Raw genomic sequence first — 27,043 nt, 5'->3', positions numbered from 1 at the left:
CACAGAGTGAGCTGAGGTTCCCCGCAGCAGCAGAATCACAAAGTCCTGGGTCCCTGTAACCCAGCAATTTGGAGAGGGCACAAACTACAGCGGATGCCCCCCGGGAGCCAAACAAAACCCTCCTGGGGCAGCTTTCAGACACCTCTCGGTGCCTCCCCGGGTCCCCCTGTCCCGGGGGCTGCCCCCGGGCTCCAGCCCAAAGCCGCCGGCAGCTGAAGCCCCGCGGGTTTCAATCAGGTCCGTCCGCCCGTTGCAGCCGCAGGCGGCAGCCGCCGCAGTCCCCAACAAGGTCCGACCGCGCCGACACCCGCCCCCCCACTCCTGCCCCCCCTCCGGCCCAAGCTCCGGCCGCTGCTCCCCGGCCGGGGGGCTTCACCCCGAGCCCCCTCCCGCCGCTCCCCGCCCGGCTCCCGCTGCGGGGCTCCGGCAGCTCCGGCGCCGCCACAACACCCGGCACAGCCCGGGGCTCACACCGGCACCGACCCCGCTCCTCGCCCTGCCCTCAGCCGCTCCCACCAGCCGACACCGACTGCTCAGCGCCCGGGCTCACACGCAGCCCTGGCGCCTCGCACTCACTTCTGCCCTTCCCCTCACACCGGGGCGTTACGAGAGGCTCTGCCCACACCAATCCCCCGCCCACACCATGAACCCACCTCTGGCACCAGCCCCCGGCAGCTCTCAGCCTCCAGAGCCCCGGCAGCAGCCCCCCGCAGGCACACAGCAGAGCCGCTCATTGCCGCCAGCTCTGCTGCACGAAAGCCTGGAGAAACCCGCGGGAGATGAGGGCTTCAAATCACTGTTGGCTTATCGGGGTCAGGAGCTGCAGTCCCCCCTCTGCTCAGGGCTTCGTGTTCCCCAGCCGGCTGTTCAGGTAACAGACAGACCCCAACTGTAACGTGTGTGTTGAGCCTCAGAGCCGCACCAAGGGCATGTGCTGTGGACCTGGTGGAATCACAGCCCGGCGCGGCTTCGCCAATCACGAGGCAGCAAAGGGGCTGAACAGCACCAATCAGAGCTGGGCAAACCCAGACTGTGCAGCCAAGGGGCTGGAAGGGCCCAGCACAGCGGCACCCACAGGAGCTGCTGCAGCTGCACAAGGCCAGCAGCGATGGACACGGGCTGCCCGCTGCTCGCTTTTCAGATCAGTCCCCACCCTCTGTAGCTGTTTGCATCAACTGCTGTGGGCAGCACAAAGTCGGAGGGAACGAGACGTTCCACGTGTGACAGACCCGATGGCTCATGTCAGAGAGAACAGGGAGCAGGTCTGGCAGGGATTGTAGAGCCTCTGAGCAGCTCAGCTAAAGAGTCCAGGGTCTGATGAGGGGTTCAAGTCCCCATTTGGTTATTTGGGTGAGGGCGTTGAGTCCCTGGTTGTGTGGAAATGAACCCCACAGCAGCATTTCCCCCAGCATGGAAGGGAACGTGGACCTTAGGAACAAGAGTCCCTGACATGGCAATAACGGACCAGCTGCAGCAGAAACTCAGCCCCTGGCAGTCGAGTGGAGCTTGCAGTCAAAAAGCTGTTTCTGACGTGCTCACGGCAAAGGCTGTTTCTGTGCTGCCCTGGGCGATGGTTCCCTGTGGCGCTCGTTGTGCTCACAGAGGTTTGACGCCAAAGATGGGCAAATAACTTCGGGTTCTCACCTCTCGGTGCCTCCCCAGTGCCCCGCAGTCCCGGGGCTGCTCACGGGCTCCAGCCCAAAGCCGCCGGCAGCTGAAGCCCCGCGGGTTTCAATCAGGTCCGTCCGCCCGTTGCAGCCGCAGGCGGCAGCCGCCGCAGTCCCCAACAAGGTCCGACCGCGCCGACACCCGCCCCCCCACTCCTGCCCCCCCACCGGCCCGAGCTCCGGCCGCCGCTCCCCGGCCGGGGGGCTTCACCCCGAGCCCCCTCCCGCCGCTCCCCGCCCGGCTCCCGCTGCGGGGCTCCAGCAGCTCCGGCGCCGCCGCCACAACACCCGGCACAGCCCGGGGCTCACACCGGCACCGACCCCGCTCCTCGCCCTGCCCTCAGCCGCTCCCACCAGCCGACACCGACTGCTCAGCGCCCGGGCTCACACGCAGCCCCGGCGCCTCGCACTCACTTCTGCCCTTCCCCTCACACCGGGGCGTTACGAGAAGCTCTGCCCACACCAATCCCCCGCCCACACCATGGACCCACCTCTGGCACCAGCCCCCGGCAGCTCTCAGCCTCCAGAGCCCCGGCAGCAGCCCCCCGCAGGCACACAGCAGAGCCGCTCATTGCCGCCAGCTCTGCTGCAGGAAAGCCTGGAGAAACCCGCGGGAGATGAGGGCTTCAAATCACTGTTGGCTTATCGGGGTCAGGAGCTGCAGTCCCCCTCTGCTCAGGGCTTCGTGTTCCCCAGCCGGCTGTTCAGGTAACAGACAGACCCCAACTGTAACGTGTGTGTTGAGCCTCAGAGCCGCACCAAGGGCATGTGCTGTGGACCTGGTGGAATCACAGCCCGGCGCGGCTTCGCCAATCACGAGGCAGCAAAGGGGCTGAACAGCACCAATCAGAGCTGGGCAAACCCAGACTGTGCAGCCAAGGGGCTGGAAGGGCCCAGCACAGCGGCACCCACAGGAGCTGCTGCAGCTGCACAAGGCCAGCAGCGATGGACACGGGCTGCCCGCTGCTCGCTTTTCAGATCAGTCCCCACCCTCTGTAGCTGTAGTCAAAAAGCTGTTTGTGATGTGCTCACGGCAAAGGCTGTTTCTGTGCTGCCCTGGGCAATGGTTCCCTGTGGCACTCGTTGTGCTCACAGAGGTTTGACGCCAAAGATGGGCAAATAACTTCAGGTTCTCACCTCTCGGTGCCTCCCCAGTGCCCTCCTGTCCCGGGGCTGCTCCCGGGCTCCAGCCCAAAGCCGCCGGCAGCTGAAGCCCCGCGGGTTTCAATCAGGTCCGTCCGCCCGTTGCAGCCGCAGGCGGCAGCCGCCGCAGTCCCCAACAAGGTCCGACCGCGCCGACACCCGCCCCCCCACTCCTGCCCCCCCACCGGCCCAAGCTCCGGCCGCCGCTCCCCGGCCGGGGGGCTTCACCCCGAGCCCTCTCCCGCCGCTCCCCGCCCGGCTCCCGCTGCGGGGCTCCAGCAGCTCCGGCACAGCCCGGGGCTCACACCGGCACCGACCCCGCTCCTCGCCCTGCCCTCAGCCGCTCCCACCAGCCGACACCGACTGCTCAGCGCCCGGGCTCACACGCAGCCCTGGCGCCTCGCACTCACTTCTGCCCTTCCCCTCACACCGGGGCGTTACGAGAAGCTCTGCCCACACCAACCCCCCGCCCACACCATGAACCCACCTCTGGCACCAGAAAGGACGGCCCATGGCAGAGCGAGCAGGGTGGACTGGGAATGTGACCCTCGCATTAGCTCACATAAATAACGCGGTTTGGCTGAGGGCTTACAATCTTGGTTGGGTTATTTGGGTGAGAGGTTTAAGCCCCCCCTTTGGTCAGGGGTTTCTGTTCCCCTGCTGGTTATTAAAGTAAGAGATAATAAACTGTTCTAACTTACTACATTAAACACCCGTTTTTATTTCCTGGAGACTTGCCCAAAAGCAGCTTTTCTGGCCTCAGCCATTTGTGTCCTCTTCAGAGCTTCCAGCTCTTACTCCCCTGTCCTTTTCACAGCAGAGGGATTGGGCTCTGTTTAAGAAAAGTAATACTTTCTTCCTAGCTGCTGCTGCGAGAGGCTCAGACCTCGTCGGGGCAGAGACCCAGAGCCTTGGTGCTGCTCCGGGCTGCAGCTCAGGTCTGTGGGCACATGGACACAGGGAACGGTGAGGAACTGCCCAGGCTCAGCCTCCCTCCTGTGCTGGGGGAACACGTGGGGCAGCCATGGGACACAGCAATGGGGCAGCACCACAGAGTGAGCTGAGGTTCCCCGCAGCAGCAGAATCACAAAGTCCTGGGTCCCTGTAACCCAGCAATTTGGAGAGGGCACAAACTACAGCGGATGCCCCCCGGGAGCCAAACAAAACCCTCCTGGGGCAGCTTTCAGACACCTCTCGGTGCCTCCCCGGGTCCCGCTGACCCAGGGCTGCTCCCGGGCTCCAGCCCAAAGCCGCCGGCAGCTGAAGCCCCGCGGGTTTCAATCAGGTCCGTCCGCCCGTTGCAGCCGCAGGCGGCAGCCGCCGCAGTCCCCAACAAGGTCCGACCGCGCCGACACCCGCCCCCCCACTCCTGCCCCCCCACCGGCCCGAGCTCCGGCCGCCGCTCCCCGGCCGGGGGGCTTCACCCCGAGCCCCCTCCCGCCGCTCCCCGCCCGGCTCCCGCTGCGGGGCTCCAGCAGCTCCGGCGCCGCCACAACACCCGGCACAGCCCGGGGCTCACACCGGCACCGACCCCGCTCCTCGCCCTGCCCTCAGCCGCTCCCACCAGCCGACACCGACTGCTCAGCGCCCGGGCTCACACGCAGCCCTGGCGCCTCGCACTCACTTCTGCCCTTCCCCTCACACCGGGGCGTTACGAGAAGCTCTGCCCACACCAATCCCCCGCCCACACCATGAACCCACCTCTGGCACCAGCCCCCGGCAGCTCTCAGCCTCCAGAGCCCCGGCAGCAGCCCCCCGCAGGCACACAGCAGAGCCGCTCATTGCCGCCAGCTCTGCTGCACGAAAGCCTGGAGAAACCCGCGGGAGATGAGGGCTTCAAATCACTGCTGGGTTATCGGGGTCAGGAGCTGCAGTCCCCCTCTGCTCAGGGCTTCGTGTTCCCCAGCCGGCTGTTCAGGTAACAGACAGACCCCAACTGTAACGTGTGTGTTGAGCCTCAGAGCCGCACCAAGGGCATGTGCTGTGGACCTGGTGGAATCACAGCCCGGCGCGGCTTCGCCAATCACGAGGCAGTAAAGGGGCTGAACAGCACCAATCAGAGCTGGGCAAACCCAGACTGTGCAGCCAAGGGGCTGGAAGGGCCCAGCACAGCGGCACCCACAGGAGCTGCTGCAGCTGCACAAGGCCAGCAGCGATGGACACGGGCTGCCCGCTGCTCGCTTTTCAGATCAGTCCCCACCCTCTGTAGCTGTAGTCAAAAAGCTGTTTGTGATGTGCTCACGGCAAAGGCTGTTTCTGTGCTGCCCTGGGCAATGGTTCCCTGTGGCACTCGTTGTGCTCACAGAGGTTTGACGCCAAAGATGGGCAAATAACTTCAGGTTCTCACCTCTCGGTGCCTCCCCGGGTCCCCCTGTCCCGGGGCTGCTCCCGGGCTCCAGCCCAAAGCCGCCGGCAGCTGAAGCGCCCGCGGGTTTCAATCAGGTCCGTCCGCCCGTTGCAGCCGCAGGCGGCAGCCGCCGCAGTCCCCAACAAGGTCCGACCGCGCCGACACCCGCCCCCCCACTCCTGCCCCCCCACCGGCCCAAGCTCCGGCCGCTGCTCCCCGGCCGGGGGGCTTCAACCCGAGCCCCCTCCCGCCGCTCCCCGCCCGGCTCCCGCTGCGGGGCTCCGGCAGCTCCGGCGCCGCCACAACACCCGGCACAGCCCGGGGCTCACACCGGCACCGACCCCGCTCCTCGCCCTGCCCTCAGCCGCTCCCACCAGCCGACACCGACTGCTCAGCGCCCGGGCTCACACGCAGCCCTGGCGCCTCGCACTCACTTCTGCCCTTCCCCTCACACCGGGGCGTTACGAGAAGCTCTGCCCACACCAATCCCCCGCCCACACCATGAACCCACCTCTGGCACCAGAAAGGACGGCCCATGGCAGAGCGAGCAGGGTGGACTGGGAATGTGACCCTCGCATTAGCTCACATAAATAACCCGGTTTGGCTGAGGGCTTACAATCTTGGTTGGGTTATTTGGGTGAGACGTTTAAGCCCCCCCTTTGGTCAGGGGTTTCTGTTCCCCTGCTGGTTATTAAAGTAAGAGATAATAAACTGTTCTAACTTACTACATTAAACACCCGTTTTTATTTCCTGGAGACTTGCCCAAAAGCAGCTTTTCTGGCCTCAGCCATTTGTGTCCTCTTCAGAGCTTCCAGCTCTTACTCCCCTGTCCTTTTCACAGCAGAGGGATTGGGCTCTGTTTAAGAAAAGTAATACTTTCTTCCTAGCTGCTGCTGCGAGAGGCTCAGACCTCGTCGGGGCAGAGACCCAGAGCCTTGGTGCTGCTCCGGGCTGCAGCTCAGGTCTGTGGGCACATGGACACAGGGAACGGTGAGGAACTGCCCAGGCTCAGCCTCCCTCCTGTGCTGGGGGAACACGTGGGGCAGCCATGGGACACAGCAATGGGGCAGCACCACAGAGTGAGCTGAGGTTCCCCGCAGCAGCAGAATCACAAAGTCCTGGGTCCCTGTAACCCAGCAATTTGGAGAGGGCACAAACTACAGCGGATGCCCCCCGGGAGCCAAACAAAATCCTCCTGGGGCAGCTTTCAGACACCTCTCGGTGCCTCCCCGGGTCCCGCTGACCCAGGGCTGCTCCCGGGCTCCAGCCCAAAGCCGCCGGCAGCTGAAGCCCCGCGGGTTTCAATCAGGTCCGTCCGCCCGTTGCAGCCGCAGGCGGCAGCCGCCGCAGTCCCCAACAAGGTCCGACCGCGCCGACACCCGCCCCCCCACTCCTGCCCCCCCTCCGGCCCAAGCTCCGGCCGCTGCTCCCCGGCCGGGGGGCTTCAACCCGAGCCCCCTCCCGCCGCTCCCCGCCCGGCTCCCGCTGCGGGGCTCCGGCAGCTCCGGCGCCGCCACAACACCCGGCACAGCCCGGGGCTCACACCGGCACCGACCCCGCTCCTCGCCCTGCCCTCAGCCGCTCCCACCAGCCGACACCGACTGCTCAGCGCCCGGGCTCACACGCAGCCCTGGCGCCTCGCACTCACTTCTGCCCTTCCCCTCACACCGGGGCGTTACGAGAAGCTCTGCCCACACCAATCCCCCGCCCACACCATGAACCCACCTCTGGCACCAGCCCCCGGCAGCTCTCAGCCTCCAAAGCCCCGGCAGCAGCCCCCCGCAGGCACACAGCAGAGCCGCTCATTGCCGCACGCTCTGCTGCACGAAAGCCTGGAGAAACCCGCGGGAGATGAGGGCTTCAAATCACTGTTGGCTTATCGGGGTCAGGAGCTGCAGTCCCCCTCTGCTCAGGGCTTCGTGTTCCCCAGCCGGCTGTTCAGGTAACAGACAGACCCCAACTGTAACGTGTGTGTTGAGCCTCAGAGCCGCACCAAGGGCATGTGCTGTGGACCTGGTGGAATCACAGCCCGGCGCGGCTTCGCCAATCACGAGGCAGCAAAGGGGCTGAACAGCACCAATCAGAGCTGGGCAAACCCAGACTGTGCAGCCAAGGGGCTGAAGGGCCCAGCACAGCGGCACCCACAGGAGCTGCTGCAGCTGCACAAGTCCAGCAGCGATGGACACGGGCTGCCCGCTGCTCGCTTTTCAGATCAGTCCCCACCCTCTGTAGCTGTTTGCATCAACTGCTGCGGGCAGCACAAAGTCGGAGGGAACGAGACGTTCCACGTGTGACAGACCCGATGGCTCATGTCAGAGAGAACAGGGAGTAGGTCTGGCAGGGATTATAGAGCCTCTGAGCAGCTCAGCTAAAGAGTCCAGGGTCTGATGAGGGGTTCAAGTCCCCATTTGGTTATTTGGGTGAGGGGGTTGAGTCCCTGGTTGTGTGGAAATGAACCCCACAGCAGCATTTCCCCCAGCATGGAAGGGAACGTGGACCTTAGGAACAAGAGTCCCTGACATGGCAATAACGGACCAGCTGCAGCAGAAACTCAGCCCCTGGCAGACGAGTGGAGCTTGCAGTCAAAAAGCTGTTTGTGATGTGCTCACGGCAAAGGCTGTTTCTGTGCTGCCCTGGGCGATGGTTCCCTGTGGCGCTCGTTGTGCTCACAGAGGTTTGACGCCAAAGATGGGCAAATAACTTCAGGTTCTCACCTCTCGGTGCCTCCCCAGTGCCCCGCAGTCCCGGGGCTGCTCCCGGGCTCCAGCCCAAAGCCGCCGGCAGCTGAAGCCCCGCGGGTTTCAATCAGGTCCGTCCGCCCGTTGCAGCCGCAGGCGGCAGCCGCCGCAGTCCCCAACAAGGTCCGACCGCGCCGACACCCGCCCCCCCCCACTCCTGCCCCCCCACCGGCCCGAGCTCCGGCCGCCGCTCCCCGGCCGGGGGGCTTCAACCCGAGCCCCCTCCCGCCGCTCCCCGCCCGGCTCCCGCTGCGGGGCTCCAGCAGCTCCGGCGCCGCCGCCACAACACCCGGCACAGCCCGGGGCTCACACCGGCACCGACCCCGCTCCTCGCCCTGCCCTCAGCCGCTCCCACCAGCCGACACCGACTGCTCAGCGCCCGGGCTCACACGCAGCCCCGGCGCCTCGCACTCACTTCTGCCCTTCCCCTCACACCGGGGCGTTACGAGAAGCTCTGCCCACACCAATCCCCCGCCCACACCATGGACCCACCTCTGGCACCAGAAAGGACGGCCCATGGTAGAGCGAGCAGGGTGGATTGGGAATGTGACCCTCGCATTAGCTCACATAAATAACCCGGTTTGGGTGAGGGCTTACAATCTTGGTTGGGTTATTTGGGTGAGAGGTTTAAGCCCCCCCTTTGGTCAGGGGTTTCTGTTCCCCTGCTGGTTATTAAAGTAAGAGATAATAAACTGTTCTAACTTACTACATTAAACACCCGTTTTTATTTCCTGGAGACTTGCCCAAAAGCAGCTTTTCTGGCCTCAGCCATTTGTGTCCTCTTCAGAGCTTCCAGCTCTTACTCCCCTGTCCTTTTCACAGCAGAGGGATTGGGCTCTGTTTAAGAAAAGTAATACTTTCTTCCTAGCTGCTGCTGCGAGAGGCTCAGACCTCGTCGGGGCAGAGACCCAGAGCCTTGGTGCTGCTCCGGGCTGCAGCTCAGTGGGCACATGGACACAGGGAACGGTGAGGAACTGCCCAGGCTCAGCCTCCCTCCTGTGCTGGGGGAACACGTGGGGCTGTCATGGGACACAGCAATGGGGCAGCACCACAGAGTGAGCTGAGGTTCCCCGCAGCAGCAGAATCACAAAGTCCTGGGTCCCTGTAACCCAGCAATTTGGAGACGGCACAAACCCACAGCAGATGCCCCCCGGGAGCCAAACAAAACCCTCCTGGGGCAGCTTTCAGACACCTCTCGTTGCCTCCCCAGTGCCCCCCAGTCCCGGGGCTGCTGCCGGGCTCCAGCCCAAAGCCGCCGGCAGCTGAAGCCCTCGCGGGTTTCAATTAGGTCCGTCCGCCCGTTGCAGCCGCAGGCGGCAGCCGCCGCAGTCCCCAACAAGGTCCGACCGCGCCGACACCCGCCCCCCCACTCCTGCCCCCCCACCGGCCCAAGCTCCGGCCGCCGCTCCCCGGCCGGGGGGCTTCACCCCGAGCCCCCTCCCGCGGCTCCCCGCCCGGCTCCCGCTGCGGGGCTCCAGCAGCTCCGGCGCCGCCACAACACCCGGCACAGCCCGGGGCTCACACCGGCACCGACCCCGCTCCTCGCCCTGCCCTCAGCCGCTCACCTTCCTCATCCCGAGCCTCTGACTCTTTCCTCTCGGGGCCCTGGGACAGCAGCGTCAGCCTGTTGAGGGCCTGGAGAGCTTTGCCTGTTTTCTGGAGAGAGGAGCAGGAGCGCTGAGCCCTAACAGAGCCTCCCCCGTCCCCTCATCATCCCCCCGGGTACCTGCCACTTCCGACGGGTGAGGAACTGCTTGATCCTCTCCTTGGACAGTGCCTTGGTGCTGCTGGGCTGGGGCTGCTGCAGCCAGGGGTGCTGCAGGGCTCCAGCGCTGGTGAGTCGGCGCCTGGGGGCAGATGCGGCAGGGGAGTCACAGGGGGTCTTCTCCAATCATCAGACCCTCTGCTGCTGCCATGGCGCCACAGAGCATCCCCTCTGCTGACTGTATTCAGTGCTTTCCTTTGTCCACTCCCCTTTGCCCACTCCCAAAACACAGCTTGGCTCAGCAGCCACAGCCACCCTCGGTCTGTACCGGGGGTCCTTCTGCAGCAGCTGGCTGATGAAGTCTTTGGCTTGCTGGGAGACCTCTGAGAAGGTCTCTTCCTCAAAGTCCCACTGGGCAGCGGTGATGTTGCTCATTGTCTCCATGTCATTGTCCCCCTGGAATGGGGACTCCCCACTCAGCCTGAAGAGGGGACACAAGGACATCAGTGACAGTAGAGACCCTCCTGCCCCCGCTGCTCTTCCCAGGAGGCTACTCACAGGATGTAGCAGATGACTCCGACGCTCCACATGTCCGTGGAGAAGCTCACGGGCTCAAAGGCCACCACTTCTGGAGCCATGAACTCAGGGGTGCCCTGCAACACCTTCACGGGGGTGTCTGGAGCTGCAGACAAGATGCATGGGACGGTGTCCAGCTGGGATCTCCCCAGCACACACCCCTGCATCCACGCTCCAGGGCCCTTTGAAGGTCTTGGTGCTCTCCTAGAGCACCTCTGGATACTGGGCATCCACAGGCACAGGGGTCTTTGGGGTTCCCACCTTGGAGGCAGGGCTGGGGACACACAGGCTTCCCCAGAGCATGACACTCACCAGGTAGGGCCCTAATTTGGTGGCCAGGCAGGAAGATGCCAAGCTCCCTGCTGCCATCCCTGGCCAGATCAGGTCCCTGGCACAGTGACAGCCCCTGCCCTCATCCCCCAGGACCCCCCTTTTTGCTCACCCAGCTTCCGCGCCAGGCCAAAGTCAGCGATCTTCAGCCAGTGGCTGTCGGGGCTGACGCAGACGACGTTCTCGGGTTTGAGGTCGAGGTGCACGACGGCCTGAGCGTGCATGAAACGCAGCCCCTCCAGGATCTGCCGCACGTACTGGGCGCTGCTGGGCTCCGTGTGCTCGAACTCGTCGTCCACGATGCGCTCAAAGAGCTCCCCACCCGCCACGCTGGGGAGCAGAAGGTGCCGGGGGCTCCGCTGGGTACCGACGCCAAGGAGAAGCCCCACAAACAACCCAGACTCAGCGCTCTGGGAGCATCTCAGCACCCCTCTCGCCAGGGTCTGCAGGATTCCACCCATCCTACACCCCCTGCTGCACCCCACGGCACAGGGACCCCTCCCCACCTTCAGCGCTCTCCCCAGCAGAGCCCAGCACCGTCCCCACCGCCTCTGAAGTTGACTCTGTCCCCCACACTCACTACTCCATGACCATGACGAGCTCGCTGGGGCCCTGGAAGGCAGCGAGGCACTGCACGAGGCGCGGGTGGTGCAGCAGGTTCATCAGCTCCACCTCGGCCTCGGCCGCTTTCCTCTCTTTGGCCGTCCGCGTGCGGAAATATTTCCCAGCCCGGATTGTGCCGCTGGCTTTGTCCTGCAGCCTGTACACAGTCCCGAATCTCCCCCTGGCACAGAGGGATGAGGGATGGAGGAGTTGTCCCCACTGCCCCACATCCCAGCCGGGGCGGTGGCCAAGCGGTGGGGCCGTGGGACCCCTCCTCACTTACTCTCCCAGCTTCTCCAGCCGTGTGTACACGTCTGAAACCTTCTCCCGGCTGTTGATGACCACATGGCAGCATTCAAAGGCCTCCTCACCTCCTGGGAGGGAGGGAGCAGAGTGATCCACGTGTAGATCCCTTATGATTTGGGGATTAACCATCTGCACTTTCCCTCCCTGTGCTTATTTGTCCCCTCCACCCTACTCCACCCCAGCCTAAGCACCCTCCCTACACAGTGCAGGTGGGACCTGAGGGACATGGGCATGGGGGCTGCTGCCACAGGAGCTCCTGAAGCAGCCCAGCAGCCCGTGAATCTCAGTTTGAGGCAAAATGGGCTTTTAAGAACAAAAATCCAAGAGCAACACAGTCATTAAACAGAATGGGATGGAGACTGGGGCTGATATGGGGTGCTCACAGCAGCAGCAGGGTCCCCGTGCAAAGCCTTGTGCCTCCCCAGGAGCACAAGGAGCAAGGGCTCAGCCATACCTTCTGCCTGGGACATGGTGGTGCCAGCAGCTCCTCGCTGGGTGCCAGAGCAGTCAGGACCAGGGCTGGATGTAGCCCCGAGGCTCCCGGCAGCCCTGTGCTGGGGTGGGAGGGAGGATGCACCTTCTCCCTGCCAGAGAGATCACCAGTATCTCTCCACCTCCACTCCCTGTCCAACCCAAGAGCTGACATTCTGAGGGACCCAAAGAAACCCAGCAAGGGGCCAAGCCCCATCGCAAAGCAAAGTCCCTCCTTCCATGGCACAGCCCTCTCCAGTAGCACCTTCGTCTCAAAGCCCAGGTTTTTTCCAATGCCCAATCTTGCATCAGCCAGGAAATCCCCAGGAAAAGCCCCAATTGTAGGGCAAGGGACCTGTTTCCTTACACAGGTCCCTTCCCTGCTCCAGGGAGGGGGACAAAGCAATGACACCCAAGGGTACTAAACAACAGCACCCAAACCCCAACCCAAGAGCCCCAGCACTAACCTGTCACTGTCCAGCCCTCTCCTTTCCCAGGCCACCAGCCAGTCCCTTAGCTTTCCCAGTCACTGCACAGCTGCTGGCGAGCTGGAAGAGGTTGGAAAGGCCAGTGCTGGGGGTTAAGGACCACTGGGACTCATTCATGTGGGGATATCTCAGGGCTGTGTCCAGGCACAGCCAGGAGCATCCCTCCAGCTCTGGAAGCAGCCCCAGCTCTCCCCTCCCTTTCCTTCCCTGCAGAGTGTTTCCGGACTTGACGGATAAACAACTACCAAGCCCTCCCCCAAACCCTGGCCATCACCACAGTCTCAAACCCCCCAGCACCCTGCTTAGTCACAGGTTTGAGATGTGAAGATCTCAGCTGGAGAAACACCAAGGCAGGAGCCTGAAGAGCTCTAACACACCTCATCACACACCACAGAGCTCAGCCCCACCCTGCTCCCTTGAGATTTATCCACACCTTGGCCCTTCTCAGGAGATAAATCCCCCATCAGCCCAGCCCTGCCACACCTCCTCCTGTCCCCCCCACCCGTGGGTGGGTCACCACAAAGGTGCTGAGCACCCACAGCTGCTCCCCTATTCCCAGCTCCACCTGCAGCCAGTATCCCAACAGAGCTTTTGTGCTCTCCAAAACCCATCCTGGGCTTCTGGGAGAAGCTGAGATGAAGGTGGATGGGCTGTTGCAAAACTCCTCTGAGCCCCTGAGTGTGGTGGTTTGGAGCAAAAACGTGGTGTTCCAGCCTTTATCCCCCCAAAAGTGACACTGTGCAGCCACTCTGGCACCCGCTGTGCTGCCGTGCCTCAGTTTCCCCGGCTTTAAAAGAGGAATAAGGCCGTGATTTCCTCCCGGAGCCGAGTCCAGCGCGGGGAGGGGGCAGCGGCACGGCGGGGGTCCCGTTCTCCGTGGGGACCCGGGCGCCGCGGCGTCCCCCCGCGCAGAGGGGCCGTTCCCGGGGGTTACCTGCTGTCCGAAGCCAGCCCTCCAGTGCGATCCGCGGCTCTGCCGGTGCCCGCGGCCGCGCCGCCGCTCCCGCGCTCGGCACAAAGTCCAGGGCCGCCGGCAGCGCCGGGGCCGGGCGGCGGCGGGGCCGCCGTGACCTCGTTGCCCGCCCCGCAGCGTGACCTCGCCCCCGGCCGGGCAGGGCTGCGGGAGCGGGGGCTGGGGACGGGGCTTTCCCCGCGCCGGAGGGATGCGGCGGCCGCTCCTCGCCCCGCGCTGCCGTCAGCGCGCTCGGCGCGACCCCGACGCGGTATCGACTGCCGCGGCCGGGCACGGGGACAGGACGGGGACGCGGGGGCGGCCGGGCTGGGCACGGGCAGCGGGGTGACGGTGGGGTCCGGCCGGGCGCATCCTGCCCGGCGAGGGGTGCCGGCGGGCTCCAGGCGCGGGTGCTGGTCCCGCTGGGCTCCGGGCCCCGCTCGGCACAGGATGAGGCCGTGAGGGAGATCGATGCTGGGCTGCTCCCAGCTTGAGGCAGGATGCGGCCCGGGCTTGCGAGGGATGGCGGCAGCCACTTGATGTCAGTGTTGGCCCGATGCTTGTGACAAGCAGCAAAAATAAGCAGGAAAACGGCGGGGGGGGGGGGGGGGGTGCGGAAAGAAAAACGCTTCGGGGTGTGGGGGAGCTGTGGGGGCCCGGCAGCACCCACCGGCCCTGCGGGGACACATCAGGGTCCAGAGTTTGGCCGAAGGGTGAATTCTTCGGGAGCCACCTCCCACCCAAAGACAAGCCCCCACCACCAGCCCAGAGGCGCTGGGGATGCCAGGGGGCAACTGGGTGTCCCTGCACGGGGCTGCCACCGCCCTGGCCACCAGCCGGGCTCTGCTCCTTGCCACCAGCAAACAGAGCCGGGGTTTCCCCTGGAATGCAAAAGGTACGGGGAGAGCGTGGGGATGTGGGGGACACGGCGGGCACGGGGGACACGGGGACGTGTGGAGGACGTGAGGGGCCATTATGGAAACGGAGAGAGAGGCCATGTGAGGGTAAATGGAGGGACAGAGGGGACAGGGGAGGAAGGTGGGAGACACAGAGGGACGGGGGCACTCAGGGGACTTGGGGACACGTTGGGGGACGCAGGAGAACGGCCGTGAATGGGGACACCCAGGGGTGTGTTGGGACACGCGGGAGACCTGCAGACACCCGGGGGTTGGGGACACGAGGGGGGACACTTGGGCCAGTGGGGACATGGGGGGATACGAGGGCAGCGGCAGCCCCGGGACACGCGGGGGGGGGAGGAGGGGGCGGGGCCTGGTGGGAGGGGCGGGGCCTGGCGTCCCGTGTCACACGTGCCCGGCTCTGGCGCCCCCTCGCGGCCGAGGCTGGGAGCGCAGCGAGCGGGGCACCGGGAGCCGGGCGCTGCTGCGAGACGATGGGAGCTGCGTGCTGGGCTGTGCAGTGCTGGGCGGCAGGTGCTGGCGCTGCGGGGCTGCAGCACCCTGGAGCTCGCGGATCTGCCTCCCTCCCGCCCCCTATAAAGATCCTAGCTCTAAGGGGACCGGGACACAGTCCCGTGGGGGAGGTGAGGGGCTGTGCCAGGGCCCCTCCTGCTCCCTGGCACCACCTCAGCCGTTGCCGTCACGGAGCCGGGCAAGCCCAGGCCTCTCGCTGGCTGCCAGCCCTGCCTGCACCTCCCGGCACAGCCTGGCACGGCCTCGCTGGCACTGTGCCCGTGGGGACAGGGGGAGCCCCAGAGGGGATAGGAGAACCCCGTCCTGGGGGTGACACCAAGCAGCTCCCACCCCAGGATGTGGCAACGCGGTCACCAGCCCCCCGGGTCTCTTCCGGATTCACCAAGCCCATAAAAAACCAGCCTCTTTATCTCTTCATAACAGCACAACGTGACTGCTCCCAAGCTGCTGCCCTGCATCGTCCTTCCCCAAGTCAGCGCCAAACCCGCCCCACGCTCCCCTCCCGAAGGGAAGGTCCAAGCTCTCGTTTCCCATGGACAAGCGGCTGCTTCGGGGTTTTTCTTTTGCCTTTATGCAGCGTGTATTGCTTCTGTTTGCCTTTTACACATCCTCAGTGTTCTCTGGGATCCCCTGGCTCTCCCTGCGATGCAAGATAGAGCCTGGGCTCACCCTGGGAGCAGGGGGCAGAGCTGGGACGGGGCAGAGAGGCCGTTGGGGCCAGAACCGGCCCCTCCCGCGCCGAGCTCAGCGCTCCCGGAGCCGGCTGAGGAGCAAACCGCGGCCGCTCGCTGCCCGCCGGGAAAGGCTCTGCAGGAGAGAGGCGGTAGAGGGCCGGGCTGAAGCACGAGCGGCGCCCGCAGCCCCGGCTCCGCTCCCTCCCGTCCCGCCGCGGGAACGTCCCCGGAGCCGGGCCCAGCGCCGCGCAGGCGGCCTGCGCGAGGCCTCGTTCCCGGCGCCACCTCCGGGCCGGATTCCAGCGCCTCCCTCCCGGCCAGACACCTCCGGCGCGGAGCCCGATGGGCCGTGCCGCGCCCGTCCCGCCGCGGGGCTCCGGGCAGCGCCCGGCCCGTTCCCCGCCCGCACCGGGGCCCGCGCGGGAGCTGTGGGCCGGACCCGCCGTTTCCGTGGCGACGCGCCGGTGCGGCCGCTGGGCATCACGGGACAGCGAGTGCGCGGCCGGCCCGCGCCCACCGCCCCGCCGCGGCCGGCGACTACTACCCCCATAAGCCCCCGCGGCAAAAGGATGTACCTCCCCTTCCTCCCGAGCCCCCCTGCCATTGGCCCCGCTGAGCCGCCAGTCAGCAGCACGGCGGCGCCCGATTGGCCAAGCGGCGGCGGGCCCGCGGCGGCGGCGATGGCGGCCGAGCGGGCCGTGAGGGAGCGGCGGCCGCCATTTTGTGTGTGTGGAGGCCGGGCCCGCGCCGCGCCGCCGCCCCCGGCCCGCCCTGCCCCGGGAGCGGAGCTCACGGCTCCCCGCCGGCCCTCAGGTGGGCCGCTCCCCGCGCCAGCGCCCCGGCAGTGGCGGAGCCCGGGCGCTGCTCCGCGGCGGGCCCCGCTCGGCACCGGCCGGGCCGGCTCGCCGGGCACGCTGCTGGGGCGTTGCTGGGCAGCCGCGGGCGCCTGCGGGGCTTCGAGCGCAGGGGCCGCGCTGCAGCCGCGTCCTGAGGGCGAAACGTGGCCCGGGGAAGGCGCTGCCCGGGCGGGTGAGCGCTGCTCCGGCCGGGGAAGGCGCTGCCCGGGCGGGTGAGCGCTGCTCCGGCCGGGGAAGGCGCTGCCCGGGCGGGTGAGCGCTGCTCCGTGCCCGCACGACGCCCACAGCCAGGGGAATAACCATCCCTCGGCTTTAACCGCTGGTTTGCCCCGGTTTAGCCCCCCACGGCCGCATCCCCGCGGGCAGTTCCCCTGCCGGGGATCCCCCGGCTCACAGCTCTGCCGGTGCCCCGACAGGCCAAAGGACTGAAGGGTGTGAGGGTTCTGGGGCCGAGCTGCTGGGAGGCCGCAGTGCCCCTGGGCCCGGCGTGAGGCAGGGGCTGGGCAGGAGCTGAGGGGGCTGCTGGCCCTGGGCAAAGGCAGATTTTAAAGGCCTGGTTTATTTTCTCCAAACTGACCTTCCTTTTGTTTCCTTGCAGTGGCAGCTGCAGGCAGGGAGGCTCTGAGCTGCCAGCAGCCTCTCCCCAGCAAGCGGCGAGCCTGGCCGCCTCCAGCCTCGGGTGCTTTGGTGAGTGCTGTGGCCACGGTTCCCTCCCCCTGCCACGGGCAGCTGGTGCCACTCAGCCCTGGCGTCACCCAGGCCCAGGTTTGGGGTGAATCGGTGGGGTTTTGGAGGCTTGTGGCACCAGGGAGGGGTTGCAGTGGGATGTGGACTCATGTTGACAGCAGGATTCTTCACACTGATGCACGTGCTGCTGGGGTTTTTCCCTGAAGACTCTTTGTTGTCCCACCTCTGCTGACAATCCTTGGCCCACACGTTGCTTTAGGAGTCCCTGAGCTCTAGCACTTCACACTGGGAGCTGCTGCCTGTCCGAGGCCGGGAGGGGAAGCTCTTCCTCAGCCCCTTCACCTGCTGGGAGCTCTGATTTCAGTTGGCTTTGCCCAGCTGCTGGGGTTTCACCTTCAGGCCGTTACATCTGGGGTGGCTGAGGGGCTCTTGGTGGGGTGGGAGCAGGAAGGGGCTGCACAGGAGGAGCTGGGGCTGATGTTTCCTCTCTCTGACAAAATGGCCTCAGGACGTGCAGCCTCACCAAACCCCTCCCCAGGTCCAGCCCACCGGGGCCGTTCCCTCAGGGGCAGAACAGCTGCCGTGTCCCCACTTCAGCACAACCCCGTGGAGTGAACGTTGGGCTGTAATTGTGGCACTGGGAGCTGCTCCCTGAGCCCCCCCAGCCCCCCTGTGCTCTCTGCAGCCCGGGATTGGGGGTGGCACTTCACTCCCTTAACGTGCCAGGCTGCTGAGCTGCACAACTCCTTGTCCTTGCAGTGCTTTCAGGGCTCTGCCTGGGACAGGAACGGCCTCAGGGAGGAGGGTTCAGTCCCTCCCTTGGGCAGAGCGGCCTGGCTCCTGCCAGAAGGGACCCAACCTGTCTCTGGGGGGGCATTCAGGTCTCCCTGAAGAAGCAGGAACAAAGGGCAGTTGGCTCCAGCAGCCTGGGAAGGAGCAGAGTGGTGGCAGCAGCAGAAGGGATGTGCCTCAGAGGCCTGGCAGCAGCGGCTGCCCCCCCCCCCCAGGGGTCACTGCCCTCGGCTGCCTCCCCCTCAGCAGGCAGTAACTGCTGCCCTTTCCGCTCTGGGCACCGCCAGGAGCTTACTTGTTCTCAGTGAGCCGAGCTGGGCTGGAGCTCGCCTGCCCTGACCTCTGTGGGGAAGCTCCTGCCCCTTACTGAGCCACTCCGAGGTTCCAAGGCTCCCCCAGCGCCGTGGGTCCGTGTGTGCCGGGGCTCTGGGCGCAGGAGGGGCCCGGCTGAGCCTGTGCCAGGAGCTGAGGTGCGGTGCCTCCATTCCTGCAGCGAGCACAGAATAAAGGAGGCCGTGCTGGTGGAGCCCCAGCAGCCTGGGCAGCTCACCCATGTGCTACTTGTCCCTCATCCTTGTGCTTTGAGTGTTTGAAGTTGCATTTGTTCAAGCATTTACAGGTAACTCCCAGGGTTGATTCCTAGGGGTCAGCAGCCAGGTTCACAGCCCCACAGCACCCGGGCTGCTGGGGGCACAGATCCCCCAGCCCCACCTCAGACAGTCCCAGAGCTGTGCTGGGGACAGGGGCTGCTGGTCCCGGGAGGTGCAGCCTCATGAAACCCCTCCCCAGATCCCACCCCCACAGCAGCAGCTCCAGGCTCCCGTGTGACACCCACCGTGCTCCTGCCACCCCCATCCTTTGGGTTTAAACCGACCCCATTCCACTCAGCCCCACGCTGGGCCCCTGAACCCCCCGCTCCTGCAACACCCATCCCCAGGTGAGCCCAGAGCCACACTCCTCCATCCCTTTGCCCTTTAATTCAGCCCCAGCTTCCTGCAGCTCTTGCTCTTCTCCTTCCCCTCTCAGGTGAATAAGAGCCCGAGTTGTCTCTGTCCCCCCACACCCCCATCAGCCATTTCAGAGGCCAAGCACCAGTTACCTAAACTTCTCCCCGGCCTGCTGCACAGCTCTCAAGGCTTTTTCCTTCACTTGGAGCTCAGAAGTCCAGGTTTAGGCAGTTTTGGCCCAGCTCTCGGGTACCTGAGCCGAGTTCTACAGACCTGGGGGAACAGAGTGAAGGTTTTTAGGCAAACAGCAGCAGTTGAGGTCGTTATTTCCTTGAGAAGCTGGAGGCTGTGCCCACCCCACACCGGCTTTTCCCCTTTTCTGGCTGTTTTACACAATTTCAGCTCACAGAGACAGATTAAAGTTGAGACCAAGCTGCAGTTCACCCACTTTTTGTGGCCCTGAAGCAGCCACCCCCAGAGCAGTTCCTAACCAGCCCCACCGCGTTCCCCGGGGGCCTGTCGCCCTCGGCCCCCTACAGACCACACCAGAACCGTTACAGGTACAAGTCATTACATTTATTAGACCTCTATATTCTTATAGTCACTTTTGGCCAATTTACAGCTTTCCTGGGCAGGTTTTTTCCTCCTTTCTTTTTGGTTTAGACACAAAAAAAAAATGACCCCCAACTCCCTCCCCGCCATCACCCCCCACCCGCCCGAGCAAGGGGCGCCCGGCCGCCCCCTGCCCGCCCCCTCCCCCGCCCCCAGCGTCACTCGGCGGGCACGCAGGGCCCTTTCTCCGGGCCGGGCAGGTCCCTCTCCCGCAGCAGCCGCTGGTTCTCGGCCCGCAGCCTGTCCACCTCCAGCTCCAGCTGCCGCAGCCGCGCCGTCTCCGCCGCGTCCCCCCCGTGTTTTTTGCTCTCCATCCTCAGGCGGTTGTTCTCCTCCTCCATGCGGGAGAGGCACTTCTCCAGCTCCAGGTACTCCTTCACCAGCTCCTGCTTGCTCATGTTCTGCAGGCTCTCCACATGGTACCGCTCGTAGGTCTCCGAGAAGTCCCGCTGCAGAAACTCGCTGCCGTCGCCCCCCATCCCGTCGCTGCCCCCGTCCTCCTCCGCCGCCTCCTCCAGGAAATCCTCCTCGCTCGTGTCGTCCGACTTGGCGGCGGCTCGCCGCGGGTACAGCCCGGTTTTGAGGTCGGGCTCCTCCTGGTCGTGGTCCTCCATCAGGAACTGCGTGGTGTTGTAGGGGGCCACGGGCTGCCCCTTGGCGAACATCTCGGCGCGCAGCCGGGACGCGCGGAGGCTCTGCCGCTCGTCGAACTGCTGCTTCTCCTCCCAGCTCAGTTTCGAGTACGGCTTCCAGCGCCGCTTCTTCTTCGACGGCCGCCGCCGGTGCTTCTTCTTCACCGGCCACTCCTCCGCGCGACCGACGGCCGGCCGGTACCGGGGCCCGAACCCGGGACGCGCCGCCGCACCAACCGCCGGCCGCTCCTCTTCGCCGCCCGCGCCCGCCGCCTCCTCCGCCCCGGGGGGCGGCACTCGCTCGGGCTGCCCGTCCGCCGCCGCTTCCCCGCGCTCGGGCTCCGGCTGGGGCCGCGGCTCGGGCTCGCCGCGGGGTTCCGGGTCGCTCTGGGGCTCCGGCCCCGGCTCGGCAGACGCCGCGTCGGCCATGGCACCGGGCCGCGCTCCCTCGGGGAAACGGGGCGCTACCCGCGCCGCATGGGGCCGCTTCCGCTCAGGCCGCCCGGGCCATGGCGCGGGGCCGAGGCCCCGGGGGCAGGGGGGGTCACGGCCGCCGGTCGCCGAGGGGGTTAACGCCGCCGGGCCCGCCCCCCCGCGCGCATGGCACGCGCCGCGGCCGCTGCCTCCTCCCTCGCGCCCGCCCCCCGCGCGCGCTCCCGCCCCGCGCCTCGACCACCACCGCCCGCCGCCGCCGCCGCCGACTGCCGCTCCCCGCCCGCGCCGCCGCCTTAAGTAGCCGCGCGCGCCCGGCGCCTCCCCGCGCACGCGCGCAGCCCGCCCGGCCCCGCCCCCCGCCCCCCCGCGCGCGGGCGGCACCGCCTCGCGGCCAATCGCGGCGCACCGGGGGAGGGGCCGGCCCGCCGGGCCACGCCCCTCGCCCGCGGCCCGGAGCCGAGCCGCGATTGGCCGCGCCGGACGTCACTCGCAGGCGGCGCCGCCAATCCGCGGGAGGGGGGGCGGGGCCCGGGCGTGGGCCGTACCACGCGCGGAGGGGCGCCCCCGTGCGCCGGGCTGCGCGCCCCGCGACCTTCAAGGCCGCGCCGAGGGCAGCACCACCCCCACACCCCCCCCCGGCCCGGTGCGGCCCGTGCAGCGGCCCGAAAGGAGTCCCCGCGGCGCGGAGGAGCCGCCGGGCGGTGCTGCGGCCCCGCTGCGGGGCGGAGGGTTCCCGTGCCCCGGGGGGGGGGGGGGGGGCGCGGCGGAGGGATCTCGGTGCGGCGCTCGGTGCGGCGCCCGCTGCGGGGCCGCGGAGGGACACGTAAACAAACCGAGACGGAAAGAAGTCCCTCGTTAAAGGGAACGCGGCGCTGTGCTGCGGGCGCCGCGCGGGGCCCGGCCGTGGCACCCCACACTGCTCCTGTGCGTGTGTGCGGGTGTCCCTGCACGCTCCCCTGGCCCCCGGCTGGGGCTGCAGCGTGGAGCGGGACGGGGGGGGCTCGAGGGGACCCACGGGCCCGGGGGATCCGCGGCGGGGGCGGCGGCCTGTGCAGGGCACGGCGCGGGGTCCCACGGGCGGGGACGCGGGGAGTCGGTGGCCAACGGCGGGGGAACCGCCCCCGGGGGCAGCAGAAGGGGGGCCCTGGTCACAGCTCCCCCCGGCTCGACGGCAGCGGGACTCCGCGCTGGCGCCGCTGCGAGGGGAAGCGTGTGTCTGAGGGGCCCCCGCGGCCACCCCCGCGACCGGGGTCCCGCCCCGCGGGGACGCTGAGGACGGGCGCAGGAGCCGCCGGGGCTCTGGGGCCGCGCCCCGCTGCGCTGCGGGCACAGAGCGGCGCGGTGCCCCGCGGCTGCCCCGTCCCGGCCGGCGCGGGGCTGGGCACGGCGGCCGCGCCAAACACGACTTGAATCGCGCCGGTAGCGCCGGGGCAGCAGCCGCCGCCCGCCCGGGGGGCCCGTCCCGGGGCTCGGCCGCGCCGGCGGGACGGGCCCGCTCGGGGCCGCGGCCGTCACCTCCTGGCGGCGGCCCAGCGCCGCAGCAGCCACTGCGTGAGGAACGGCCAGGCGACGAGGAACAGCAGCGTGCTCGGGGACACGGGCAGCGGCCACGGCGGCGGGGCCTGGCGCGGGGACACGGCGGGGCGTGGGGAGGGGGCAACGGCGGCCCCCCCCACACCCCCCCCCCGGCACCCCGGGCAGCCCCGGCGCTGCGGGCGCGGCCACGGAGGGCGCCGGCTGCTCAGCCCAGGGCCCTTCCCCGCCGTGTGCCCGGGGGCAGCGCCGCCGCCTCACCTGCACAGCCTGGTCAGGATCGGTCCCAGCCGCGTCCCCCTGCAGGACGGGAGCGGGGGCGGGATGCTGGCGCGGCCGGGCGCCCCCCTGCAGCATCCCAGCCCGTGCCGCGGGGCAGAGGACCCCCCCGCGCCCCCCCAGCCGTACCTGCCCCTGCGTGAGCGTCTCCAGGGCGCTCAGCCGCTCCAGCACCCGCCGCATGTCGTCCTGCAGCGCTCGCACGGCGCCGGCCACGCCGGGCCCCGGCTCCCCCGGCAGCCCCCCGGCCTCCAGCACGGCCCCCACCAGCCCGGGGGCGGCTGTGGGGCAGAGGCAGGCGTCTGTGGGGCAGAGACAGCTGCTGCAGGGGGGACACGTGCTGGCAGAGGCCACTCCATGTGAGCAGCAGCTCCAGGAGCTGTGCCCCAGGCTGCCCACGCCACGCTGCCCCGGGCAGAACCCCCAGCCTGAGGTGCCCTGGAGCCGGGGGTGATGGTGGGGCAGCTCCAGCCCGGCACTGTGGGCTCTGCAGGGTCCTGGGGGCCGGGCAGGGGGCCCTGTCTGCACCCCTGCCTCCCTGCCAGGCCCCACACACCCCGGCTGAGGGGCACAGCCCAGCCCAGCTTCAAGCACCAACCTCCCAAGGTCAGGCAGCCCCAGAGGGGGTTGCAAACGGCCCCTGGGGAAGGTGGGACGGGGGGCTTGTGCCCAGGGCAGGCGGCAGTACCAGCCCTGCAGGCCCCAGGGTGAGGACAGCGATGCCAGCCAGGAGCAGGGGCTGGCAGGAGGCTCCTTGTCCCCTGAGGAGGAGGCCCCGGGGCAGCAGGGACAAGGGCAGGAGGCTGCAGGGATCCACTTCCCAAATGCAGGCAATTGTCCACCCCTGTGAGACAGGGGCAACACAGGGCACGTGCCCTAGGGAGGTAAAGCTGCTCCCTGGGGAGCGAGGGCGGAGCACAGGGGATGCTCAGCGCTCCTCAGTGACCCAAACCCTGTTCCCATTGCTGGCCGCAGCCCCTGGAGCCGGCCCCGCTGCAGGTGGGGCGAGCAGCGGGCAGCACCCACCTCTCTGGGAGCCCAGGGCGGCCAGGCCAGCGCTGCTCCTCCCCAGCAGTCTTCTGCCCGCAGCCTTCTGCTGTCCCTGCCCGGTGCTGGGGGGCAGGGGCGGCCCGGCCTGGACGCCATTCGGGGAGAGACCCAGCGCCTGCCCAGAGAGAAGGGGGGTCCCGAGCCAGCCCGGGCTGCGGGGGCACGGCCGGCCGTGCCAGGGCAGCGCTGCTGGCCTCTGCCCCAGGAGGGTGCCCAGGAGGGCGAGGCCGCGCGTGGCCGTGCCGGGATGCCGCGGTGAGGGGCCGGTCCGGAGCTGTGCCCGCGGAGCACAGGCAGGGCAGGGCTGGCAGCGGGGCCCCAGCGCCACCCAGCGCCACGTTACCTGCTCGGGCTCCATCTGCTCCAGGGTATCGCAGTACACGTCCCCCTCCGAGTCACTGGTCGCCTGGGCAGCCTTGGTGGCAGGAGCCGGGCCCCGTCCTGCAAGGGAAGCAGAGGGCTGAGCAGTGCCAGCGGGGCAGAGCGGCGCCGGAGGGCAGCGGCGGCTCAGCCTGGCTGCCAGCACGCGGGAGAGGGACCGGCACGGGGGGAAGGAACTGGCTCCACCAGCACCAGCCAGAGGCGGCTGGGAACCCAAGGGCCCAGCTCCCCTTCCCCCTGCCCTGCGGCACAACACCAGCTGGCACTGGGGTGCCTGCACAGCCGCTGCACCAAGCACCCCGCCCTGGCCCCGGGCACGGCCAGAGGCTCCTCGGGCAATGCCTGAAGCTCCAGTGGGGCCGGGCCAGAGGTGCCCAGGGCTCTGCTGGCGATGGGGGCCCAGCCTCAGCCCTGCTGCCTCCCCCGCAGGGTCTCTGCCGGTGCTGCCTGCACTGGGGCCACCAAGGGGGCAACCAACCTGGCCCAGGCGGCCCGTCCTGCTGCTCCGGGGTCAGGCTGCTGCCGGGGTCGGGGCTCTGCTCCTGGCTGCCTGCGGGGAGGGAAGGGCCAGAGGAGAGGTCAAGGACTCCAGGTGATGCTTGCTGCAGGCTGGGCTCAGCCTCGCCTGCCTCCCCGCCGCCAGCTCTGTGTGCCCACCCTGCCATGGCACCCCCGGGGCCGTGGGTGCAGGCTGGGGCCGTTGCCTCACTCATCACAGGCCTGGCCAGGCCTGGCTCCCCCAGCAGCCCCGTGCCCGTGGGGCTGGCAGAGCTGTGCTGCCCGGCTGCCCCAGTCCGGACCCCAGTGTGCCAGGGGCTGGGGGAAGCTCTGCTGGCTGCAGAGACACAGGGACCCTGACACCTTCCCGGTTTGGGTTCCAGCTGCCACTTCAGGGTGTGTGGGGTTTGGAAAGGAGCCCAGACGTGCCCAGCTTCCTCTGTGGGGCACCTCTGCCCCCTGAGAGCTCCCCGCGGGCTCCGCGCCCTCACCCGCCACAGCCTCCCACCTGCCCTTTCTCCTCCGGATTAGAGGCAACAAGCTGCAGTTGCACCAAACCTGGAGGTGAGGCTGAGAACCTTTAACACAAATGAGTCAATGGCTTCAGAAGTGCCGTGGTTTAAACGAGCCTTTGGTGCAGCTCAGGCCCAGCACGCCCCAGGTGCTGCCGGGCTTGGGCTGGAGCAGCATTCTCATTCGTGACACCAGCACTGGGGGATGCTCCCAAGCAGGTCATGACCCAACTCTTCCAGAGAAAAATGAAGTCTATTTTGCCCTTTAAAGGGATTCAGCATCAAAATGGAGCAGTGGCCGGGGAGCAGAGGCAGGAGCAGCCATCCTGAGCCCCACGGGCAGCGTGGCTGTGGCAGCAGAGGGTGCCAGGGGCTGTCGGACACAGGACAGATGCCCAGGGACAGGCCGTTTGTCAGGGCTCCTCTGCCCTTAGCAACGTGCTGACAGTTACACACTCACTGCAAACAGACCTCGGAGGCTCATCTGCTGCTGAGCTCATCCACGGGAGATGTGGCACAAGCAGAGGCTGGGACAGGCAGCTGGCCGGCCCCTCGCTGCCTCGGACGCTCCTCACAAGGAAGGCACAGCGAGGGCTGCTCCAGCCAGCCACGGGGGTGGGATGAGATGGGATGGGATGGGATGCAAGGGCTGGGCAGGACGCTTCTCCAGCAGGAGGCGGTCCCAGTAATCACGTTTCTCAACCCAGTTTCTCCACATGCACTCTGCTGGAAACACTGGCCAGCCCATCCAGCTGTTTACATCAGATCTCCTGGGCTCCATGCACACAGCCTGCCCTGCCTGGAGGTGGACCAGTGCCAGGGCAAAGCACAGCCTCCCTGCACCAGCTCTCCTTGAGAGCTCAGCCCCTGCCCCAGCAAAGCACAGCCTCCCTGTTCCAGCTCTCCTTGAGAGCTCAGCCCCTGCCCCAGCAAAGCACAGCCTCCCTGTTCCAGCTCTCCTTGAGAGCTCAGCCCCTGCCCCAGCAAAGCACAGCCTCCCTGCACCAGCTCTCACGGGAGCTCAGCCCCTCCCCCAGCAAAGCACAGCCTCCCTGTTCCAGCTCTCCTGGAGACCTCAGCCCCTGCTCTGCCGTGGACAGGGACTCGGGCCAAGGGGCACTTGGAAGCCAAATCTGGAGTTCTTGCCTCCAGGTGTTGCAGAAAGCCCAGACCGCAGGGACACTCGTGTCACCAGGTGAGACACTGGTTTGGTGGTGCCCAGACGGGCACCTCAGCAGCAGCTGTGCCACAGCTGGGAGCCAGATGGGACGTGGTGTGTGTCCCATGTCCCACCTCTCAGGGAGCAGCAGAAGGATGTGCCCTGGGCCCAGGGCAATGGGCATCCCAGTGCAGAAGCCAGCAGGGAGCAGCAGGAGCCATGTGCCAGGAGGGGAGAGCAGGGCACAGAGAGGAAGATGCGCTGGGCACAGCGGCTCCCACTTACCCCTTTTCCTCTTGAAGAAGGCCTCGGGGGGCCGGGGCATGTCGTGGATCACGTCGTAGAGCGGCTCGAAGTACCCGAACATCTCCTCGGTGGCCTCGTCCATGGGCACCGTGTCAATGACCTGGGGAGGGCCACAGCTCACGCCGGGCACCGCCGGGCACCTGCCCACGGCCGCAGCTCCCTCCCCGCTACCTTTTGGGCCACCTTCTTCATCTCAGCCACGTAAGCTGCCATCGCCTCCTCCTTGGACATGCTGCCCAGGCTGTGCCACGCGTCCCTGCGGGCGGCGGTGCCCGTGAGCCGGGCGGGGGGGCGACAGCAGCCCCGAGGCGGGACCCCCCACCCCCCGCCGGCCTCACCACTTGTACCGGCCGATGGGGTCCCAGAAGCCGGGCCGCGGGCCTTGGCAGCACCCCACTGTCGCCTGCTTGTAGTAGCTGTAGAAGCGCAGCATCTCCTCGTAGGACGGTCGGTAGGAACCTGCGGCGGGACGCGGCATCAGCGGCGCCGGGAGATGCGGACGCGGCGCCGCTCCCGGCCCCTGCTCACCGCTGCGGGGCAGCCCCTGGATAACGCGGACAGCGGCTCGGAACTGCTCCCCGCAGCCGGGCTCGTCCATGGCGCCGGCGCCGGCGCCGACAGCGGCCGCGGCACCGCCACCGACAGCGGCAGCGGCGCCGACAGCGGCAGCGGCACCGACAGCGGCAGCGGCAGCGGCACCGACAGCGGCAGCGGCAGCGGCCCCGGCACCGACAGCGGCAGCGGCACCGACAGCGGCAGCGGCAGCGGCACCGACAGCGGCAGCGGCCCCGGCACCGACAGCGGCAGCGGCAACGGCAGCGGCAGCGGCAGCGGCACCAACAGCGGCAGCGGCACCAACAGCGGCAGCGGCACCGACAGCGGCCCCGCCGCCCCGCGCCCACTCAGCGCGCGCTTCCCAAACGGGCCGGCCCG

At 67.6% G+C, this 27,043-nt stretch overlaps 5 protein-coding genes across 8 annotated transcripts; 2 read left to right on the top strand and 3 right to left on the bottom strand.

Annotated features, from left to right (window-relative positions):
• Positions 1-643: 643 nt before the first annotated feature.
• On the top strand, positions 644-7,103 carry LOC133628734 (basic proline-rich protein-like). Its single transcript, XM_062017509.1, has 4 exons — positions 644-871; positions 1,603-2,375; positions 4,054-4,728; positions 6,425-7,103. The coding sequence occupies exons 1-4, from the start codon at positions 644-646 to the stop codon at positions 7,101-7,103; spliced, it is 2,355 nt and encodes a 784-aa protein (XP_061873493.1).
• Positions 7,104-8,590: 1,487 nt separating this feature from the next.
• LOC104552387 (myosin light chain kinase, smooth muscle) lies at positions 8,591-12,569 on the bottom strand. Of its 2 annotated transcripts, none has more exons than XM_062017918.1 (10): positions 12,354-12,569; positions 11,870-11,999; positions 11,393-11,483; positions 11,087-11,290; positions 10,619-10,836; positions 10,159-10,282; positions 9,929-10,081; positions 9,622-9,742; positions 9,461-9,551; positions 8,591-8,732 (listed from the first exon to the last, which is right to left on the bottom strand). In XM_062017918.1, exons 2-10 carry the CDS (start codon positions 11,883-11,885, stop codon positions 8,695-8,697), a joined length of 1,056 nt encoding a protein of 351 aa, XP_061873902.1. In that variant the 5' UTR covers positions 11,886-11,999; positions 12,354-12,569; the 3' UTR covers positions 8,591-8,694. The 2 variants fall into 2 exon arrangements, with proteins under 2 accessions (XP_061873902.1, XP_061873903.1); XM_062017919.1 differs by lacking the exon at positions 8,591-8,732 and adding an exon at positions 8,792-8,896.
• A 3,427-nt stretch (positions 12,570-15,996) lies between these two features.
• Positions 15,997-18,329, top strand: LOC133628824 (atherin-like). The gene is made up of 3 exons (XM_062018422.1): positions 15,997-16,243; positions 16,886-16,974; positions 17,734-18,329. The coding sequence occupies exons 1-3, from the start codon at positions 16,000-16,002 to the stop codon at positions 17,863-17,865; spliced, it is 465 nt and encodes a 154-aa protein (XP_061874406.1). The 5' UTR covers positions 15,997-15,999; the 3' UTR covers positions 17,866-18,329.
• A 938-nt stretch (positions 18,330-19,267) lies between these two features.
• LOC133628788 (protein HEXIM1-like) lies at positions 19,268-20,610 on the bottom strand. The gene has a single exon (XM_062018109.1). The coding sequence runs from the start codon at positions 20,384-20,386 to the stop codon at positions 19,484-19,486; it is 903 nt and encodes a 300-aa protein (XP_061874093.1). The 5' UTR covers positions 20,387-20,610; the 3' UTR covers positions 19,268-19,483.
• Positions 20,611-21,889: 1,279 nt separating this feature from the next.
• On the bottom strand, positions 21,890-26,718 carry ACBD4 (acyl-CoA binding domain containing 4). 3 transcript variants are annotated; one of them, XM_062019236.1, is made up of 10 exons: positions 26,639-26,718; positions 26,449-26,569; positions 26,282-26,366; positions 26,090-26,210; positions 24,114-24,185; positions 23,598-23,695; positions 23,231-23,369; positions 22,334-22,506; positions 22,187-22,225; positions 21,890-22,014 (listed from the first exon to the last, which is right to left on the bottom strand). In XM_062019236.1, exons 1-10 carry the CDS (start codon positions 26,706-26,708, stop codon positions 21,904-21,906), a joined length of 1,029 nt encoding a protein of 342 aa, XP_061875220.1. In that variant the 5' UTR covers positions 26,709-26,718; the 3' UTR covers positions 21,890-21,903. The 3 variants fall into 3 exon arrangements, 2 of the variants coding, with proteins under 2 accessions (XP_061875220.1, XP_061875222.1); XR_009820920.1 differs by having other exon boundaries at positions 21,970-22,014; positions 22,334-22,526; XM_062019238.1 differs by lacking the exon at positions 21,890-22,014 and having other exon boundaries at positions 22,140-22,225; positions 22,334-22,526.
• Between the last annotated feature and the right edge of the window lie 325 nt (positions 26,719-27,043).

The sequence above is a fragment of the Colius striatus genome, chromosome Z (genome assembly GCF_028858725.1).
Source record: "Colius striatus isolate bColStr4 chromosome Z, bColStr4.1.hap1, whole genome shotgun sequence".
Taxonomy (NCBI): domain Eukaryota; kingdom Metazoa; phylum Chordata; class Aves; order Coliiformes; family Coliidae; genus Colius; species Colius striatus.
The sequence above is the reverse complement of the archived record's forward strand: the minus strand, read 5'-3'. Positions and strand labels throughout refer to the sequence as shown.